We start from the raw sequence: 19809 nt of genomic DNA, 5'->3' as shown, positions 1-19809 counted from the left end.
CTCTGTCAGACAAGCATACTAACCAGCCATCTGCTGACAGTCAAACAAACAGCCCCTGTTGTGCTCCCTTTTCTCCATTTGTCCATGCTGCTTCTTCCCCCATCCACCTGGATTGTTCCCTTTCTCCACCCTTTCTCCTTCCATATCAACAACCTGCCCCTAATTCCTTTTTTCCCATTGGTCACATTTTTGCTATGTCCACATCCAAGTTTGGGGTTTCTGGCATAGTTTCCTAGGCAATCTTAGCCTTACATGATATTACTGACACAGTTACGTAGGGACTGCTGGCCTTCCAAGGTGGCGCTCCCCAAAAGGTTTCCAGTACTTGCATACCTGAAGGTGTATCTGCATACCTTCACATACACAGGCTTCCCCACTTGTGGTATTCCCTGGCCAGGAAGATGGGATTTTCCACAGTATCAAAACAATTTCCACCAGAGCTGGACAGCAAACTGTCCTTTGCATGTTGGTTATACATTGTATGAGCTTATGGATCTATGAATGCATCAAGTTGGAATTACCCAGTGATTGATTGAAGGCTTTCTAAATCCTATGATCTTTACTTAACACATGAGACTTTAAAGCTCTCCAGATAGAGACGAGAGGATGCTTGTGCATGATCAAGCATCTATGATTTCATTACTGAACCTAATGAACTATTATCAAGTGAGATGGGGGAGGGATCACGTGTGTGCTTTTAGCTCATCCCATCATGAGGTAGCTTGAATGAGTTGAGGAAGACAAGACTCTGACTGCCTTCACAGATAAATACCTTCCAATTGAGCTAAATCAGGAACAAACACTGAAATTACTGCAGCTCAGCTGTGAATGGCATCTTGCTAAACTTATAATAAAGTCATTGCCTTAATTCAAGTGCCCTTATCATTAGGTGCTAGTGTGAGGAGCTTCAAATTATCCTGTATTCACGATCAAAGGACTCAGGTTTTTCAATCACACGGAGTCTGAAGGAGTTGTAAACAGATAGAAAATACATTTTATCTTCCTTGTTTTTCTTTTCAACAGAGTGATGATATAACCAAGATCTCAAAGGCTGCTAAAATAATGGAGCGGATGGTGAATCAGAACACATTTGATGACATTGCACAAGGTACAGCCCTGCTGGGAGGTGCTTCTGACTCAAGCCAGAACTCTTGCAGATGAGTGGCCACAGCTGTAGCAAGGGTAGAATAGACTAGAGTAGGCTAGAGTAGGCTAGAGTAGGCTAGAGCAAACTAGAGTAGAATGGAAAGGAATAGAATAGAATGGAAAGGAATAGAATAGAATGGAAAGGAATAGAATAGAATAGAATAGAATAGAATAGAATAGAATAGAATAGAATAGAATAGAATAGAATAGAATAGAATAGAATAGAATAGAATAGAATAGAATAGAATAGAATAGAATGGGATGGGATGGGATGGGATGGGATGGGATGGGATGGGATGGGATAGAGAAACAGACCTAAAATGAGCAGGGCTAGGAACATGGTGACTCACACACACCAAACAGGACAGCAGACCGCAGGCATTCAAAGGGCATGTCATATCAGCCCTGCTCTGAGCAGGCTGGGGCCAGCAGGTTTGGTCAGCATTGCCCTCCCTGTGGCACTTCACTCCCTCAGCAGGTACTTCCCTCCTGGAGGCAGGTGCTACTGGCAGCTGACAGTGCCGAGCATCTCTCTGCTGGCATACAGGTCCCAGCCACGGTGACACACTCAGTCTCGATGTTATTTTGCAGGGGTTTTGCTATTTCTGCTCAGCTCCGTCCTGAAAGGCCTCATCTAGCTCTGGGAGTGGCCTGAGGTGACTCTGCAATCTGGGCTCCTGCTTTCTTGTTCATCCTTTGTCTGCTTTTAGATTATCAGCTTTTTTTGTGTGAGGACTTAGTGCTTCGTACAATGCATTTACAGGACTTAGATGCTGGTTTGCAGTTGAGACTTCAGGACCGAGACAGTTTTTATACTAACAATTGGGTTGTGCAGAGGCTATGAGGATAACAGTGTTTTTTAAAGCTTCCCTGGCACTGCACAATGCTGATTTATTTCCTATTTATTCACCGGGACCTTTTCCTTGATTTTTTTGTTTAGATTTTAAATATTTTGAGGATGCCTCGGATGAATATAGAGACCAGGAAGGAACCCTCCTTCCACTCTGGAAGTTCCAGTATGACAAAACCAAGAGACTTGCAGTTACTGCCATCTCCTGGTAAGTCTCTTTATTACAAACTTACTCTGGGTTGTTCGCAGGGGAGCGGAATTGAATGTCACGGCACCTTCCAAGGCAGGGCTAGTTTCTCTGGGAACACTGTTTTTAATAATTACAGCCAGCTGCTTTGGCAGCGCCTAGACATGCCTGGTGCTTCTGGATGCAAAGCACCTTATGTAAGGTTCAATGTGCCAGGCTTGTGCCATTCAGCAAAAGGTGAAGGCGCAGCAGGCTCTGTGCAGCGCTAGGGCAAAGTGAGTGCAGTTAGCAGAGCAAAGAAGAGTCCCTTCTTGAGGCAGTTGGGATAGACATGTCGTATCTTTGGACAATATGCTGTAGGAATCAATCCTGAAAAGCCCAGGGGAGGAGAAGGGATAGTAACTACATTTTTGACAAGTATCAACACAAAAGAATTAAAGCAGCAGAAAGGGAAATGCAAACATTGCATGTGCCAGACAGGTATCACCATAGACTATAAGATGCTGAGGCACTGATGCCAGGCAAGACCTTTATGCATGGTACATATTCAATTGCTGCCCAGACAACAGTGATATTTGTGTACTGGGATCTTACACAGTTCAGTTTAGTAGGCATTTACTTTGCAGTCGGTTTTTGCATATTTATTTCTGGTCAGTCCAAAACCATTCACTGATACTTTCATATCAACTCTCTTTTTTCTGAGATGTTATCGCCATGGTTATTACCATGAAAAAGCCACTCATCACCAACCTGAATAAGTCCTTTTACTTTTTAACACGCTTGAATCTCCCCAGAACTGGCTTGGTTCATGCACTGAGCATGAGACATACATAGTCAGCTCCTGCCTTGTGCTCCCCTGCAGCTAGGCTTCCTCTCACTTGTTTGTGGGGCAGCGTCAACACATCTGTGTCTTGCCAAAGGGGATCTATGGAGAGACAGAGCAGGATTGCTCTGTCCTTTCAAGCCACTGCAGTAATTATACTTTAATAGAATATCAACGATGCAGTTGTGTGAGACTTACAAAATAACAGCAAAATGAGATGTAAAATTGGGAGAAAAGGCGTCTTTTATAGGTAGTTTGTGCTGCTGTTATTCTTGTCTCCAGGAAAGGATAACAGAAAGATGGCCCTGAAATTGGAAGAAGGACCCCAAATTGCCTTACATGATAAGCTTTTCTAATTTTTTATTCTCACATAGTTAGCAGTGACAGTGCACTTAGTGGATAGAGCAAGAGCATTAAGATGCCAAGGTATTAGCCCAAGTGAAAAAGGAGAGGAGAAATGAAAAGAGAAGTGGTTTTATTTTATCAATTCAGAACAGCAAGTCAGAGAAAACACTCATTAGATAATTTTCACATACACTCATTTCACAGAATTGTTATCCACTGGTTGTGCTGTGTGAGCTCAGGGACAGCAACAGTACTGACCTTTATCCCATGTAAACCCTACAGTATCTGTCCACACACAGCAGAATTTGTAAAGAAGGTAGATGTTTTTCAAATAAAGAGACTTCAGCAAACATAGTAGATGGCTAATTACTCATAGTCAGTATGCCTTAGCAAATATACTGTTCACCAACTGGGTCAGAAGGGAATTTCCCTTCCTGGTCTGTGGGAATGATCATGAATTCATGAACTGATAGCTGCCTCTTGAAGCATCCCTCATTATTTTATAGCAGGAAGGTAAAGTAAATTACTCCTTTATTCTTGCCCCTGAAAGATGGAAACTGACACATTCCTGCCTTTTTCCTTTCCTCGAAGACCTCATTTTTAAAAGTAAACTTTCCATGATTATGAAATGGATAATAAGTGCTGGAGATTGACATCATGTCTGTCTGTGCCCTTTTTATCCTTTTCATCTCCTGCTGTGGTCTTCTGATCTTCTGGGTTTTTGTGCATCTTGAGTCTGGAAGAATTACTCATACACAAACTTTACTAGTGCATATGTTCAAAGGGTCAAGCCCTCAGACTCTCTGCAGTCCTGTGAGAATGGACTCTGATATTAATATGTGAAACACTGTGCGTTTCTGTGGAGCTGTATGGTTAATAATAAATGCAATCTTATATATATTTTCTCATTACAGGAACCCAAAGTACAAGGACCTATTTGCAGTGGGGTATGGCTCTTGTAAGTAACAAATGCAAAAGAATCATTGAGAGATTTAAAATATTAAACAGGCGCACTGAGATCAAATCATGGATCACTCTGGGGCATGGATTGCATCTCACAGCAAGGACTCACCTAATTTCAAAGTAGTAAATTGAGATTTAACTCAGGATAGGGATTAGGCCTTAATGTTCCGTGACATAATCATTCAGAAATGCGTAGGTATAGGCAGTGTTAGCCAGGGCTTTTGGCTTATGACAGTGCTGACTCTCCCTTTGGTCAAGGGCTTGCCTCTTGAAGCACCACTTAATCCCTTTTTTCATACTTGGTGGGCTCTGATTTCTCTGTTCCTGCCCTTCTAATTGCTGAAAGTCCAGGTATGTTATGTTTTGCCAGAAGCTAATAATGAGAGACTTCTCTAAGTGTAAACTCTCTGCTTTCTTGTTAGGAGACACCTTCCAGGAGTGTCTCAAAGGATGAGGTCTCCATTAGGGCACATCAGGCCTGGATGCTGTGAAAAGGCACTTTCCCTGCTGTAGTGTCTGGGATTGGACATGGGATAATTTTGAGTAGCAATGAACATAAGGTTCAGGGGTTGCTGTGTTACTCCATATTAATCTCTATCCAGTATTAGTGCTCTCACATTCAGGAAATGGAAAATTTGAAAAAATGGAAAAAAAATGAAAAATTCTTACAAGTTGATGTTCTCTCATCTTTTTTTGTTGCTGTGTGCATTACATCGACCTGCTCAGTTTATCGTTTTTCTTTTTTTTTTCAAACAACATAGCCATCCATATAAACAGCCTTGTGTTTCCTCCTGTTCAGTATCTCTTGTTGCTTACAGATGCACTGATTGCTATATTCTGAATTCTTGTCTTCACATCTCTGCCTTTACTTCTGTGGAGATGGGATAGTAATGTCCCTGTGAATAAACATTGTCTCTTTGGTTCTCTCACTCTCTTCTACTTTCTAGCTCAACCTGGAGTGCTGACTGTCATGAATAGCTTCTTTCCCTGAAGGTGCTTCTGGGACTCGCTAGGACTCTGCTCTTCTCCACTGTTATTAGTTGCTGTAGAGCCACATTGCTGGCTTTCACACGTAGTGAACAGTGACCCTAAAGCCTCAACTTTGCATCAGATGGGTGTTGTTAATTAACAAGGGAATACAGACGAAAGACCAAAATCCCAAACTATTGTAAGTCTCCACTGGCTTTTTGTCAGAGCTTGTGAAGATCACAGCAGAACCTCACCTGCACATCTCCAGGGCATCTGTTCCTTGCAAAGATGTACCCCCAGGTCTTACTGTTAACTCTGACACAAAGCAGAGAAGGGCTGAGAAAAGAACAGTATCGCGAAGGCAGCAGAGCCTTCTCCTTTCTGCAAGAAGAGGACAAACTACAGAACAGTCAGACTACAGTCATTAGATTTGTGAGAAGGACTAGGTGTTTTGACCCAGTCAGTCTCTCCATTGTCTCTAGCAGGAGAGTTGTCCTTCTTTTTCTGAGTGTTAGCATTTTATTTATTTAAGTAAAAGCTGACTCTTCCGTAGGGTACTAATAATTCTCCGTCTGCCTTGAGATAACGATCAGTCATGGTGCTACAGGTAATCAGTGGTTGAGAATTGCAGATAGCATGATTAGGCACTAAGATTTTTACCCTAAATACCCCAACCTTAGGAATACTTTGTGGAGGACAGAGTGGGGGAGCCTAAGAGAGGGCCTTACCATTAGCTACATCTTTGCCCACCAGCCATGTCAGTTAATCTATATGTGCTTGCAAATTACAGGTGGACATTTTTGCTAGTGTTCTTTGGGCTGAAAAAGTTAGAATCTGTTGTGAATATTCTGAACTACCAAGGCAAGTCATTTGATATTTATTTTAGGGGAACACCTTTTTTTGAATGAACACTGAGGGCTCTCAGCTGTGATAAAATGACTAATGAAATTAATTGTTGAGAAATATAGTGTGTGTGGGATAAAAAGGCCGGCATTGGGCTCCAAGGAGATTGCTGTTATTCAGTAAAGTGACCTTGAAGTCATTCAAGTACGTGTTTCTTTTCAAACACTTGGTAGTGTTCAGCAGTAGTCAAAAAGGCAAAGCAAAAATTGATGAGAATTACTATGAAAGAAAAAGAAAACAAAACTTCTGGATACAATGGAAACAAAATAGAAAACTACATATAAAGCAGCAGTAGGAACAATAGAAAACTAAAAAGACAATAAAATGATTCATGATAAACTGACATCTTGGTTACTGTGTGCAGTTCTGGATGTAAACTCTGAAGAAGAGTGTGTTAGGCTGCGGAAGGATTGGAAAAGGACCAGAAAAGGGCAGGGAGGATGAACAGAAATATATATAATGACTTATGTATAAGAGAGCATAAACAGATTAGGACTTTTACAGCAGACATGGCAGAGGGGCTTGGTATGGTTCTGTAGGATCCTGAGCGGCATGGAGAAAGTGAAAGGAGGTCAAATGTTCATTATTGCCCATAGCACAAGAATGAGGGAGACCTCATGAAATTATTGAGCAGCAGGGCTAAGATAAATTTAAAACAGAATAATACGACACATAATGAAATTGTGGAACTTTTTTTCCTTCCTTTGTGATCTGGAGGACAGAGATACATGTGGATTCAAAAGCGGTTAGATAAATTCATGGAGGGCCAGTTTGTTGTTGGAAGGACAAACCATCTGATTCAGGAAGTTCGTAACTGCGAGCTGCTGGAAGCTCTGAGTACGTACAAGGGGACAGACCTATATTTGCTGACATTCTTACAGTATTTAAGCAGTTGCTACTCAGTACTCTTGGAGATAGATACTTAGCTACAGGGACCTTTGGTGTGGTCCCAAATACTCATTCTCATGTATTTATTTCTCTGTGCTCTGACAATGAAATCAGATCGGTTGTCTTCATTTATACTGGTAAGGATTGTGTTCTGCTTGCAATATTGCAACATTTCATTTTCCTCTTAAAATGACATTTTTCTCTTCAAGTTCACTCCATCTGAGACCTGGAAATGTTCCTGTTTTTTTGCAAAGAAGCCTAAATTGGCCTGACAATCTCTTTAATTCAGCAGGCAGCAGTTATTCTAAAGATTAGGATCAGCCTTTGCAAAAGAAAGCATGGTGAGAAGTGCTCAGGATATTCCTCACCTTGTACAGCGCAGCAAAATCTTGTTGTGCTTACAGCCCCTGTGCTCAGAGAGTGTCGGAATCGGGCAGTGCCTTCCCACTGCCCTGCCACCCGGGTGCAGGAGGAGAGATACAAGCTCAAGGATGGTAACCTCCCTGCTTAGCCTGTTCAGACAGTTGCCCTAACTTGTTACACTAAGACCCTGATGTGTGCTTTCTGGGTTGTGCAGAAGTATTTGTTGTTTGTGTCAGTTCTGCCAGGGTCTGTTGTGCCAAGGGCAATACACAGGTGCAGATGTAGGAGCCCCTACATCAGTGGCTTGCCGCCTAAGTGGGCAAGAGATCCAGAAGACTTCTTATCCCATTTTTATAGCAGACACAGAGGGCATAGTTCATCTCAGCCAGCTGTAGCCAGCTAACAGCTAGGAGCTGATTCTCTGCCCTAAGCTTCCCCTTTAGTCAGCAGTGAGGGATCAGCACATCCAGAGGCCATCCATCCTGCTGTAAGCCTGGTGTCCAAGAGAGGAGCTAAGTAGCCCGCTGGACGGGGTGGTCTCTCCCCATGGGCTGCAGCATGAGCCTAGGCAGAGCACCTCGCCTAGATGCCTGTCTTTTAGATGGCGAAAGTGAGGCGAGATGAATCCTGGCCAGAGGAAATAATCCTGGAGTGACACAGGGGCTGGGGTAGAGCCAGGAACAGAACCCAGATCTTTGGGTCTGCGGTGACCATAATTACATCACCAGTCTTTTGTGCAGCATGCATTTGGGAGCGCTGCCAAGATACAAATCACACATTTGTCCTACTGCCCAAAGTATACTTTTTGAAACAAAATGTCCCTTGTTTACTGTGGGTCTGTTTCACTCCAGTGTGGTGAGTTCTTTACAAAGAAGGCCCTAGCCTTTTCCTTGCTTTTGTGTCCCATTTCTGGAGTTTTCACCAGTGATTTATTTAGATGGGGTTTCTGATGCTAATGGCATTTCTTTGGCATGAGACAGTCTCTTTTGAACAAGGAAATATTGTCATTGTAATTTGCAATTCAGGATCTATGCTGCTTGGCTGGAATTAATTTTTATTCCCATCAGGAGGAGCCGTCTTTCTGTTTTTGTTTTTGCATAAATGAGATTGCTGGGTTCCTGGCTAGACTGACAGCCTGCAGTGCAGGGTTCAGAGAGGCTGTGATGGGTGTTGGGCTTGTGTTCTGCCTTGCTGATGGGAGCACCATGAACACAAGCTCAGGTCTTAGCAATCACCTCAGTTCATGTTTCAGAAGCAAGTGTGTGTCTGACAGCCTTCAGAGATGGCTTTTTATGTGCAGTTCCGTCTGTCAGCACATGAGGTGAGTAGGGAAAAACAGTACCTGTATGGCCAATATATTTTATCCTACAGTTTCTTTGCACTCAGTGGATGTTAAATTGCAAGTCACAAGGATGGGTGAGGAGTATGGACTCACGTCCAAAGCACTGGCAGTCTGAGGTATCTGGCAAAAGTATCTACTCAGTTCTTCACAGTGCAGGGTCTGAAATGGGGCCTCATGTAGAAAGCAGACCACGTAAAGATGGCTATACTGCTCTAGCTTTCTTGTGTAAAATGAGCATGAGCAATGCTAATACAGGGTCTTTGTACTAGTGTGACTGCATCCAAAGTAAGAGTTGATATGACTCTGTGACTGAGCTAAATAGGTGTAAAATCCAGGCCAGAGCTTTCACAGAGATGAGCTGGTGTTTAATAGATGTCCTGAGGCTCCCTGGTGCTGAGGAGTCATGGTTGAACACAGACCACGGGCCAGCTCTTTTTGCACTCTCCTACAACATAGTGTCAGGTAAACACAGGGAGACTGAGTGTACTTACTGGACATTTCTCAAATGCACTGCCCAATAAACATGGATAGTCTTTTATTTACTGCCCTCCACTGCCTGAGGCTGATGGATAGTCATTGCAATAAGGATATTCCTGAATGGGACACACTCAGGGCGCTTCAGAGGGAACAGGGAGAGGAGAAAATGAGCCAATTGGCTTTAACAGCAAGGTACTGCAGTGTCCTGCTCACCTCTGTGCTTTGTGGGCATTGCTTACTCTGCTGAAGGTCTCATCCGTCAGCAGGTCTGCCACTATTCAAGTCAGTTGAATCTATTCATCCTCAGTGCTCCATGAGCACTTAGCACTAAAGGATGAAGTACAGCTCCTCAAAGAGCTAGCTCCTCAGTAACACAGAAACGTTCTCTCCAGGAAAGGTAGTGGAGACAAGATAGCAAGATGAATGTCAAGCAAGATTGGCATGATCAAGGAACGTGCTTCTCTTACCTTGCAGACAGCTTCTCGGCCAGGATCTGATCCTGCACAAAAAACTGAAAGGAGGATTCATTACTACATACCATAACTGGTGATGAATATTTGCAGAATCAGGCATTTAAATTAGGATTAGAATAAAGAAAATGACTGGTAACAAAACTGGCTCACTTCTAGAGGGGAAAAGTCATCCTGGAGGGACTGAGAGTAGTTTTGGAGGTATGCCATTTTCCTCTCCCTCTTTTTGTGCAAGAAGTCTGGGCCCCCTCTGTCTAGAAAGCAAACAGTGGAAAAAATAATTAGTAGACAATTCCCAATCCACTATTCACTCCAAAGATTTAATGAAAATTAAGATCATCTCCATATTACACACCAGTTATGTTCGTACACAGCCTGGTCCAAGCCCCAAAGACTTCTGCTAGGCCAAATACTTTGTTTTCTAACAAAATATTTCTCTGCCAAGTATAGATTTCATAGATTTCATAGAATGGCTTGGGCTGGAAGGGCCCTTAAAGATCATCTAACTCCAGCCCCCCTGCCATGGGCAGGGACGCCACCCACTAGACCAGGTTGCTTAGGGCCCCGTCCAGCCTGGCCTTGAACACTGCCAGGGACGGGGCATCCACAGCCTCTCTGGGCAACCTGTTCCAGTGCCTCACCACCCTCTGAGTAAAGAATTTTTTCCTAACATATAATCTAAATCTCCCCTCTCTCCGTTTGAAACCGTTCCACCTTGTCCTATCCCTCAAACACAAATATTTGTGCTACTCAAATACAGATAGGTATTTGAGTAGCATAAGTAAGGAATCATAGAATCATAGAATGGTTTGGGTTGGAAGGAACATTAAAGATCATCTCGTTCCAACCCCCCTGCCATAGGCAGGGACACCTTCCACTAAACCGGGTTGCTCAAAGCCTCATCCAGCCTGGCTTTGAACACTTCCAGGGAGGAGGCATCCACAACTTCTCTAGGAAACCTATTCCAGTGTCTCACCAACCTCACAGTAAAGAATTTCTTCCTAATATCTAATCTAAATCTACCCTCTTTCAGTTTAAAACCATTACCCCTCATCCTATCATGAGACTCCCTGATGAAGAGTCCCTCCCCATCTTTCTTGTAGGCCCCCTTTAAGTACTAGAAAGCTTCTAGAAGGTCTGCCTGAGCCTTCTTTTCTCCAGGCTAAACAACGCCAACTCTCTCAGCCTGTCCTCACATGGAAGGTGCTCCAGCCCCTGATCATCTTTGTGGCCCTCCTCTGGACCTGCTCAAGCAGGTCCATGTCTTTCTTATGCTGGGGGCCCCAGAGCTGAATGCAGTACTCCAGGTGGGGTCTCATGAGAGTGGAGTAGAGGGGGAGAATCATCTCCCTCAACCTGCTGGCCACACTTTTGATGGAGCCCAGGATATGATTGGTTTTCTGGGCTGCGAGTGGACATTGCTGGCTCATACTCAGTTTTTCATCCACCAATACATCCAGGTCTTTCTCAGCAGGGCTGCTCTCAATCCATTCATCACCTAGCCTGTATCCATGTTCGGGATTGCCCCAAACAAGGTGCAGGACCTTGCACTTGGCCTTGTTGAACTTCATGAGGTTTGCATAGGCTCACCTCTCTAGCCTGTCAAGGTCCCTCTGGATGGCATCCCTTCCCTCTAGAGTATCAAACACAGCTTGATGTCATCCACAAACTTGCTGAGGGTGCACTCAGTCCCACTGTCCATGTCCCAGACAAAGATGTTAAATAATACTCATCCCAAAACGGCCCCCTGAGGGACACCCCTCATCACTGGTCTCCAGCATCAAGTATTTGATCGCAACGTGGAGTGCAACCATCCAGCCAATTCGTTATCCACCGAGTGGTCTACCTGTTGAATCCATGTCTTTCCATTTTAGAGACAAGGATGTTGTGCAGGAGAGTATCAAATGCTTTGCACAAGTCCAGATAGTTGATGTCAGTTGCTCTTCCCTTATCCACCAATGCTGTAACCCTGTCATAGAAGGCCACCGAGTTTGTCAGGCACGATTTGCCCTTAGTGAAGCCATGTTGGCTGTCATCAGTCACCTCTCTGTTTTCCATGTGCCTTAGCATAGTTTCCAGGGGTATCTGCTGCATGATCTTGCCGGGCACAGAGGTGAGACTGACTGGCCTGTAGTTCCCCGGGTCTTCATTTTTTCCATTTTTTAAAAATGAGGGTTATGTTTCCCCTTTTCCCATCACTGGGAACTTCACCAGTCTGCCATGACTTTTCAGATACGATGGACAGTGGCTTAGCAACTTCATCTGCCTGTTCCCTCAGGACTCTTGGATGCATCTCATCAGGTCCCATGGACCTGTGCACATTCAGGTTCCTTTGGTGGTCACGAACCTGATCTTCTCCTATGGTGGGCAATACTTCATTCTCGCAGTCCCTGCCTTTGGATTCTGTGAATTGGGCAGCATGGCTAGAGCACTTCCTGGTAAAGAGCGAGGCAAAAAAGTTGTTGAGTACCTTGGCCTTCTCCATGTCGGTTGTAGGCAGGTCTCACATTTCGCTTATTGGGGGGGTACAGTTTCTTTCATCTTCCTTCGTTGTCCTATGTACCTGAAGAAACTCTTCTTATTATTTGTTATGTCCCTAGCCAAGTTTAGCTTCAGCTGTGCCTTGGCTTTCCTGATCCCCTTCCTGCACTCCTAGCATATCCCTATAATATCCCCAGGATGTATATCCCTGCCTCCACTGCCTAAGCATTTTGGTTTTCTGTTTTAGTTTGGCTAAGAAACAGGTCTTGACATAGCCAAGCTGGCCTCATGCCTCCCCTGCCTGACTTCTTGCATGTTGGGATTGACAGCTCTTGCGCCCTAAGAAAAACGTCTTTAAATATCTCCCAGCTCTCAATTGCTCCTTTATCTCTGAGGGCAGTTTCCCAGGGATCACACACACTAGTGCCCTAAACAGCCAAAAGTTTGCCTTTCTGAGGTTTAGGGTCCTGACTCTACTTTTCACCTGTCCTGTATCCCTCAAGATTGAGAATTCCACCAGGGCTTGATTGTTGCAGCCCAGGCTACCTCCAGTCTTGACCTCTCTGATAAGTTCTTCTGCACTAGTGAACAACAGTCCAGCAGTGCCTCTCCTCTGGTTGGGCTCTCCATCACTGGTACTAGGAAGTTTCCTCAACACACTCCAGTAGTTTCCTGGACTGCTTGCAGTTCACTCTGCCATTTTTCCAGCAGATGCCTGGGTGGTTGAAGACCCCTATCAGGATCAGGGCCTGCGAGCCCTCTCCTGATAGGAGAGGATAAGGTACCCCCTATCTAGGTTTTTCCAGGGGAAGGAAATTTATTAGGCACCCTGTACCCTGGTGGTTTCCAAGAGTGGCTCTTACCTCATGATGCTGTAAAGAGACAATGAAACATTAAGGTCTTGGCAATCTGAGTTAGAGCAGATACTCTCTAACATAGAGTGTAGGATCCTGAGCATGTAAGCAAGACACTTGTGCCAGGCGTCAGAAGGTACTTATTGTATGAGTGCAGAATTGTACCCTGCCCTGCCAAATACCTTCTCTTCAGCTATGGACAGTTTGCTGATGAAGACAAACTTGCAGAAAATGCTAATCTGGGAGCTGGGTTAGGTATCAGGAAAACATTCCTTCCTGATTCCAATAGAAGAGCAATAAAAGCATTGAAGTATAAGCTGTGATCATAACTCTCTTAAGGCAAGCCTATAGGTGTTCTCAGCACAGGGAGCATGATCTTCTTCTTGGAGTCAATAAAGAAAGTAATGGACAAGAGGGCTGGACCCCATCCTACATTCATGTGCTGGCTGGAGGATTTTTCTTAAAAGCTGGGACAAAGCGTATCTTCTAGAATGATGCTCAGTTTTCTTGTCAAAACTCCATCTGATGGTGAGTCCTTCACCTCCCTGCTATACTGCTCCAACTTTTAATTGGTCTGACCCCTGGTAAATAGTATCTCATTTCAAGGTTGAATTTGTCTAACTTAAATTTTCAGGCATTGAAACTCACTATTGTCTTGGCAGCAAGCTTAAAAAGCCTTTCCAGGAAGTCCCTTCTCCATAAGTGCTGTAAGTGCCCACATGCATCGATAAAGACATTTCTCATTTTTCTCTTCTTTAGGTTGAACTCAACAAGCCATACTCAAGATTTGTTTTCCATCTGCTGTGTTATTTCAGTGAACTTTCTCTAACCTCTCTCCAACATACCCGCATTCTTCTTGAGTGCAAATGCCATAACCAGGCATACTCACCTAGTTTCTCACTTATGCATGCCACCCACTGTTGTGTCATCTTCAGGCTCTCTCAGCAAACATTTTATATCATTATGTAGATCAACCTAAAAATATTAACCAGTGCTGGACTAAGAACTGATACCTAGAAATCTGCCTTGCAAAACATCTCTGTTGATTTCTTTCTGTTTACAACTCTACTTTAGGCTCTGGCAGTGAACCAGTTTTTAATCCAGCTAGTATGTGCTCTGCTAATTCCATGTCATATACGTTTTCAAATCAAATATTATGATGTACTTAACTGAATGACAAAGGAATACACAGATATGTTCTTGTTAGCACAGTTATTTCATCAGTCATCCTGACAAGAGGGATGGCAGCTTTGACAAGACATTTACCCTCTCCATAGGTCTAGGGATCTAAGTAATAGGGGAGATGACAATTCAGCAAGACTGGGGTCCTCACACTGAAAGAATCTCATTGCATTTACATAAGGCCTGTGATCATTCATTCATGTTAACTACTTGTTAGAAGCTATAATGCTTTATCTGACCTTGAAATTTAGATAAATCCTTCCAGTTTTCTGTGAGATCTCAGTCAAATTATGGAAATAACAACCTATGGACCCCAGCTCTCTGAAACGCACAGATACCTTAGAAAGTCATATAAAATAGAACTGAAAAGGATTTCAAAAAGTTATTCATGGAATCATAGAATCGTTTAGGTTGGCAAAGACCCTTAAGATCATCGAGTCCAACCGTTAACCTATCACTGCCAAGTCCACCACTAAACCATGTCCTCAAGCACCACGTCTACCCATCTTTTAAGTACCTCCAGGGATGGGGACTCAACCACTTCCCTGGGCAGCCTGGTCCAATGCCTGACTGCCCTTTTGGTGAAGAAATTTTTCCTAATATCCAAACTAAACCTCCCCTGGCGCAGCTTGAGGCCATTTCCTCTTGTCCTATCGCTTGTTACTAGGGAGAAGAGACCGACCCCCACCTCGCTACAGCCTCCTGTCAGGCAGTTGTAGAGAGCGATAAGGTCTCCCCTCAGCCTCCTCTTCTCCAGGCTAAACAACCCCAGCTCCCTCAGCTGCTCCTCACCAGACTTGTGCTCCAGACCCTTCACCAGCCTCGTTGCCCTCCTCTGGACACGCTTCAGCACCTCGATGTCCTTCTTGGAGTGAGGGGCCCAACACTGAACACGGGACTCGAGGTGCGGCCTCACCAGTGCCGAGCACAGGGGGACGATCACCTCCCTGGTCCTGCTGGCCACACTATTCCTGATACAAGCCAGGATGCCATTGGCCCTCTTGGCCACCTGAGCACACTGCTGGCTCATGTTCAGGCGGCTGTCAACCAGCACCCCCAGGTCCTTTTCAGCCAGGCAGCTCTCCAGCCACTCCTCCCCAAGCCTGTAGCGTTGCATGGGGTTGTTGTGACCCAAGTGCAAGACCCAGCACTTAACCTTGTTGAACCTCATGCAGTTGGCCTTGGCCCATCAATCCAGCCTGTCCAGGTTCCTCTGCAGGGCCTTCCTACCCTCCAGCAGATCGACACTTCCACCCAACTTGGTGTCACCTGCAAACTTACTGAGGGTGCACTCGATCCCCTCGTCCAGATCATCAGTGAAGATGTTGAACAGGACCAGCCCCAACACTGAGCCCTGGGGAACACCACTCGTGACCGGCCGCCAACTGGATTTGACTCCATTCACCACCACTCTCTGGGCTCGGCCGTCCAGCCAGTTTTTAACCCAGTGCAGAGTGCACCCATCCAAGCCGTGAGCAGCCTGTTTCTCCAGGAGAATGCTGTGGGAGACAGTGTCAAAGGCCTTACTAAAGTCCAGGTAGACAACATCCACAGCCTTCCCTTCGTCCACTGAGCGGGTCACCTTGTCATAGAAGGAGACCAGGTTAGTGAAGCAGGACCTCCCTTTCGTAAGCCCATGCTGGCCTAGCCTGATCCCCCAGTTGTCCTGCACATGCTGCGTAATGGCACTCAAGATGATCTGCTCCATGACCTATTAGTCCATCTCCATGCAAGATAGCACTTTATGTAAAACATGGGTTTGAGGACTAAACTTAGTCCACTTAATGAAGATTGCATGCAGTATAATCCTGGCACAGCTGAGAGCAAAGTCCTATAGATGACAGGCAATCCTTGTGACAAGGACAGAAGTGTATGTTTGAGGAGAACCCTAAAAGCCTGAAAACTGTGATTTAACAGTATAGGCTGTGGGCTTGAGGAGAGTCAGTGTGAGAAATTGTACCAGGTGTTTCTTCATTGCAGTGGTAGATTTAAAGTTTGTGATGCAGCATGTGTACTGGATTTACATAACAAGCTGCTATTAAATTGGGTATTTTCTGATGAATGACCGAAGAGGTTTAAGTAAAAGCACTAAGAGGATTGAATACTGCCTAACAAATTCAGATCTCTGAACCAGCTCACAGAATTCTTTTCCAGGTTGCTTTGGAGATGTTTATATATTTAAATTGTGTTCCCAGAACAGGCAGAGAAGACTTGTGGTAGCGGAGTTCCCTGCTAATCTTTCTCTAAGCTACATGAGTTTATTTTTATATTGAGAATAGAGATTGAAGACCTTGTCAGAGAGAGAAAAAGCATTTTAGATTGCTTACATGAAATTCCTTGTCTGCTATAAGGCTGTATGCACATGCGATTCATGTGAGGGGACTGTGCCGGGGTGGGGGGGGCTGGCAGCTCCCCAGTCACGTAACGGCTTGTGTACTGGACCAGGTTCAGCACCGACCTTCAGCCTTTTGCAACCCCACAGTAAGGCTACTGAAGTTTTCTGAGTGCAATACTGATAGAGGCTGATAGAGATTCATGTGGCCCACACACCTCAAAGAGAAGTTCATAATTGCAGCCTGGGTTCAGTTTGCTGTTTGGCCTACATTTGTATAAAGCGCTAAAATGCTATAACAGATCTCAGCCTCAGGAAAATGTCTCCATGTCAGCTTCAGAGGCATGTGCCCAGCACTGATCTGAAGTTGATGAAATTAAATACATCTTCAATGGTAAAAGACCCAGAAGGCTCACTCTGACTTTTTGGTGACAGGTTTGAGAACTGCGTTGTGCCAACATGGTGGCTGAGTGTTTCCTTTTAGCTGTGAATGTATTGATGCTTTGGATATTTGCACTGTAAGTTGAAAGACTGTCACCTTTTGTGAACGCTGGCGATGCCAGTTATTAATGGTAGTTGATATCATAGTTAGTGATATCTAACTATCAGTGGTGAATTTATGTTGAGAAAAAAAAGACAATCATAGACTTAAAGCATAATGGTTGCCAGTGATTTTAATTGATGATATTTGTTATAACAGGCAGACTGAAGCCCCACTAAGTAATGTGCGAAGTTGCTGCTGTAAGGGAATATTACAATACAGAAAGCAAACATCAACAAAATAAGCACAGAGAAAAAATTAAAATGGAATATGTAAGTCTTATTTGTGAATTGTTGAAGAACATTTTTATGGACACTGAGTACCCCCATGATCAAAAAGCAAGACCCTGGAGGACATGCGCCTGCTCTGTATTACTTTAAGAGTCCTGTTTGTGCTATGTGACTTTTTAATAGCTGTAAGGAATTTTCCATGACTACATTGTATTAATTAAAAGAGGCTGCTGCAGAAAAAAAAAAAGGCAGGAAATAAAATGTAGTGATCAGATGCCTCTGAGGCAAGCATAGCAAAAGTCATTAATAACTAGGTCTTGTGCTGATCTATGTTTTCATCCATGAAGAAGAAATAAACAGAAAATCACCGCTGATAAAATGTTTTGATGAAACAAATATCTGGGAGGTGGTAAGAAATGGAATAATCAGATCAAAGAGTGATTTAGATCCCTTTGTAGCTGAGTGCAAGGCATCACTCTGTGTTACAGTGTCCAAGCATATGTTCAAAGAAATTAAAGCCATGCATCCATACAGGGGGGAGCCCTATCTTGAGGATTAATGATTTTTAAAAAGAGCCTCACAACTGCAGTGGTGAAACCCCAATGCTGCACTGCATCAGAGATCCTTGGCTTTATAGAGAGGGGGGTTTGCAAAGGAACCGAGAGGCTAAAAGAGCCTTTTTTTATTTAGTGCTGGGATGACCACCCTGGAAAGGCATGCTCACTGCTGGTGACATGCCGAAGAGAAGGATGATAAACTGGGAAGGGTTCAAAAAACAGTGGAAGAATGATCTAAGAACAGGACGCCTGACCTGGGAAACAAATTCAAGGAATTTGATTTGTTCAGCTTGTCAAAGAAAAGCTTATTAGGTAGTTGGATTGCAGTCTGTTAACTCCCTATATTGGGAAAGCAGATCATGTAACAAAGGGATCTTTAATCTGCCAGACGAATGATGTAACAAGATCAAAGAAAAGCTGGAGCTACATGAATTCAGGCCAGACAAATTGTGGCTTTTTAACAGCAGATGGGTAATTGAGAACAATTAATTTTGGCATGTGGTAAATTCCCAGCCTCTGGAAATTTTATAATGTGGAAGTTCTAAAGATGTGATATTTGTCTCTAAGTTTTGGTCTGTCGCAGCTATGATTTTTTTCATTTACAGAGTTAATGTAGAAAAATCTTACGTTCTTCATATCTTATAGACTTCAGGAGTCTGATTTATTCACTCTCCTAAACTTTTTGGAGGCAGCTTTCTGCACTGTCTCATGTTGGAGGCTTTAAAGTTCATTTTCAAAACATCTGTATCCTGCTCCACGGTCTGACAGTCTTTGAAAAACCTCCCTAGTGGAATCAGCGTTAGAAATTTAAGCCATCGTACATCCAGTTTATTGAGATATCTAGTTGTGGTCAATTAAACGTAAATTACAACACTTTAAAATGTTTCCCAAATACCAACTATCTCTTACCACACATACAGGTTCTGGAAGTATAAAATTGACAGTACCTATTATACTGTCAACTCTATTAGTAAATATAACCTAATAGGTATAATATGTTAAGTGAATTATATGAAAGATTAATTTCAGTTGGTGACTTAATTACTGATTTGTAATTTAAATTCTGTAAGCTTTGTCTAATTTTTCCTAGCCTTAGCTTTTAATTCATTTAATTTTAAATCAACTCATAATGTCATCTTTTGCTGGAGCATTTCGTTAAGCATGAAATAGTAAAGAGCTCTGTTGATGTGTTTTGGGAGAAGATGTGTTAACAGATTTTATAGAGCCTTGGGATCAAAGGAGCTGCTCAGCCATCCCGTTGTGTCTCCGGTGCATTGCAGGCCATTAACTTCCATCCACTTGCCTCTCTGTCTAGCCCAGTTAGTTTGATTAATGCATTTTTATCCACGGGATACTAAAAATTTTCATGCCATAGTGTTACCTGTTTGATAAAGCCAGTCTGATGCCTTGTCTTTCTTAGCTTTGTCCCTGGAAAGAACTACATTTAAGTTACTGTGTGAATTCTTTTTTTAGTATTTGCACAACAGAAACCAAGCAGAGATAGGTTAACTCTCTTTGTTATTGATGTCAAGGCGATAGTCTCATAATGAAAATCTGCTAAAAGATTTTCCACCCATCTATACTGAAAGACTCCTTGACTCAGCAGGAGATGATCAACAGATATTGAGGACAGGCAAAAGAGCTCTACACACTCTCTCTTAAAAGTATCATTTTATGCTCTGTTTTAAAGATGCATTTTCTTAGATAAGGATGTTCTTATGCCCATGTTCTATAAGCCAAACGCTATTTGTTTGGGTTTGTATTTCCTGTTCCTGACAAATGCTAAAGTTACGTTATCATCATAGCTTGACTTTTCCATAGCAAAAGTCCTGGAATCAAGCCTACTTCTCACACTCTAGTCTAAATAGCAAAAATACTGTGCAGGCCCTGAGGGCAGTAGGAGGCT

The 19809-nt window shown here is 43.5% G+C and overlaps 1 protein-coding gene across 1 annotated transcript in view; it reads left to right on the top strand.

Moving 5' to 3' along the window:
• Window positions 1-19809, top strand: part of DNAI1 (dynein axonemal intermediate chain 1) — a 149723-nt gene that overhangs the window by 32813 nt on the left and 97101 nt on the right. The window contains exons 10-12 of the mRNA XM_087777620.1: window positions 1024-1108; window positions 2087-2204; window positions 4266-4309. Of these exons, the coding sequence (XP_087633746.1) occupies window positions 1024-1108; window positions 2087-2204; window positions 4266-4309 (247 nt within the window). The remainder of the gene's footprint in view (window positions 1-1023; window positions 1109-2086; window positions 2205-4265; window positions 4310-19809) is intronic.

The sequence above is a fragment of the Nipponia nippon genome, unplaced genomic scaffold (assembly GCF_047370975.1).
Source record: "Nipponia nippon isolate SJK-2023a ecotype South Korea unplaced genomic scaffold, ASM4737097v1 scaffold_40, whole genome shotgun sequence".
NCBI lineage: Eukaryota > Metazoa > Chordata > Aves > Pelecaniformes > Threskiornithidae > Nipponia > Nipponia nippon.
The sequence above is the reverse complement of the archived record's forward strand: the minus strand, read 5'-3'. Positions and strand labels throughout refer to the sequence as shown.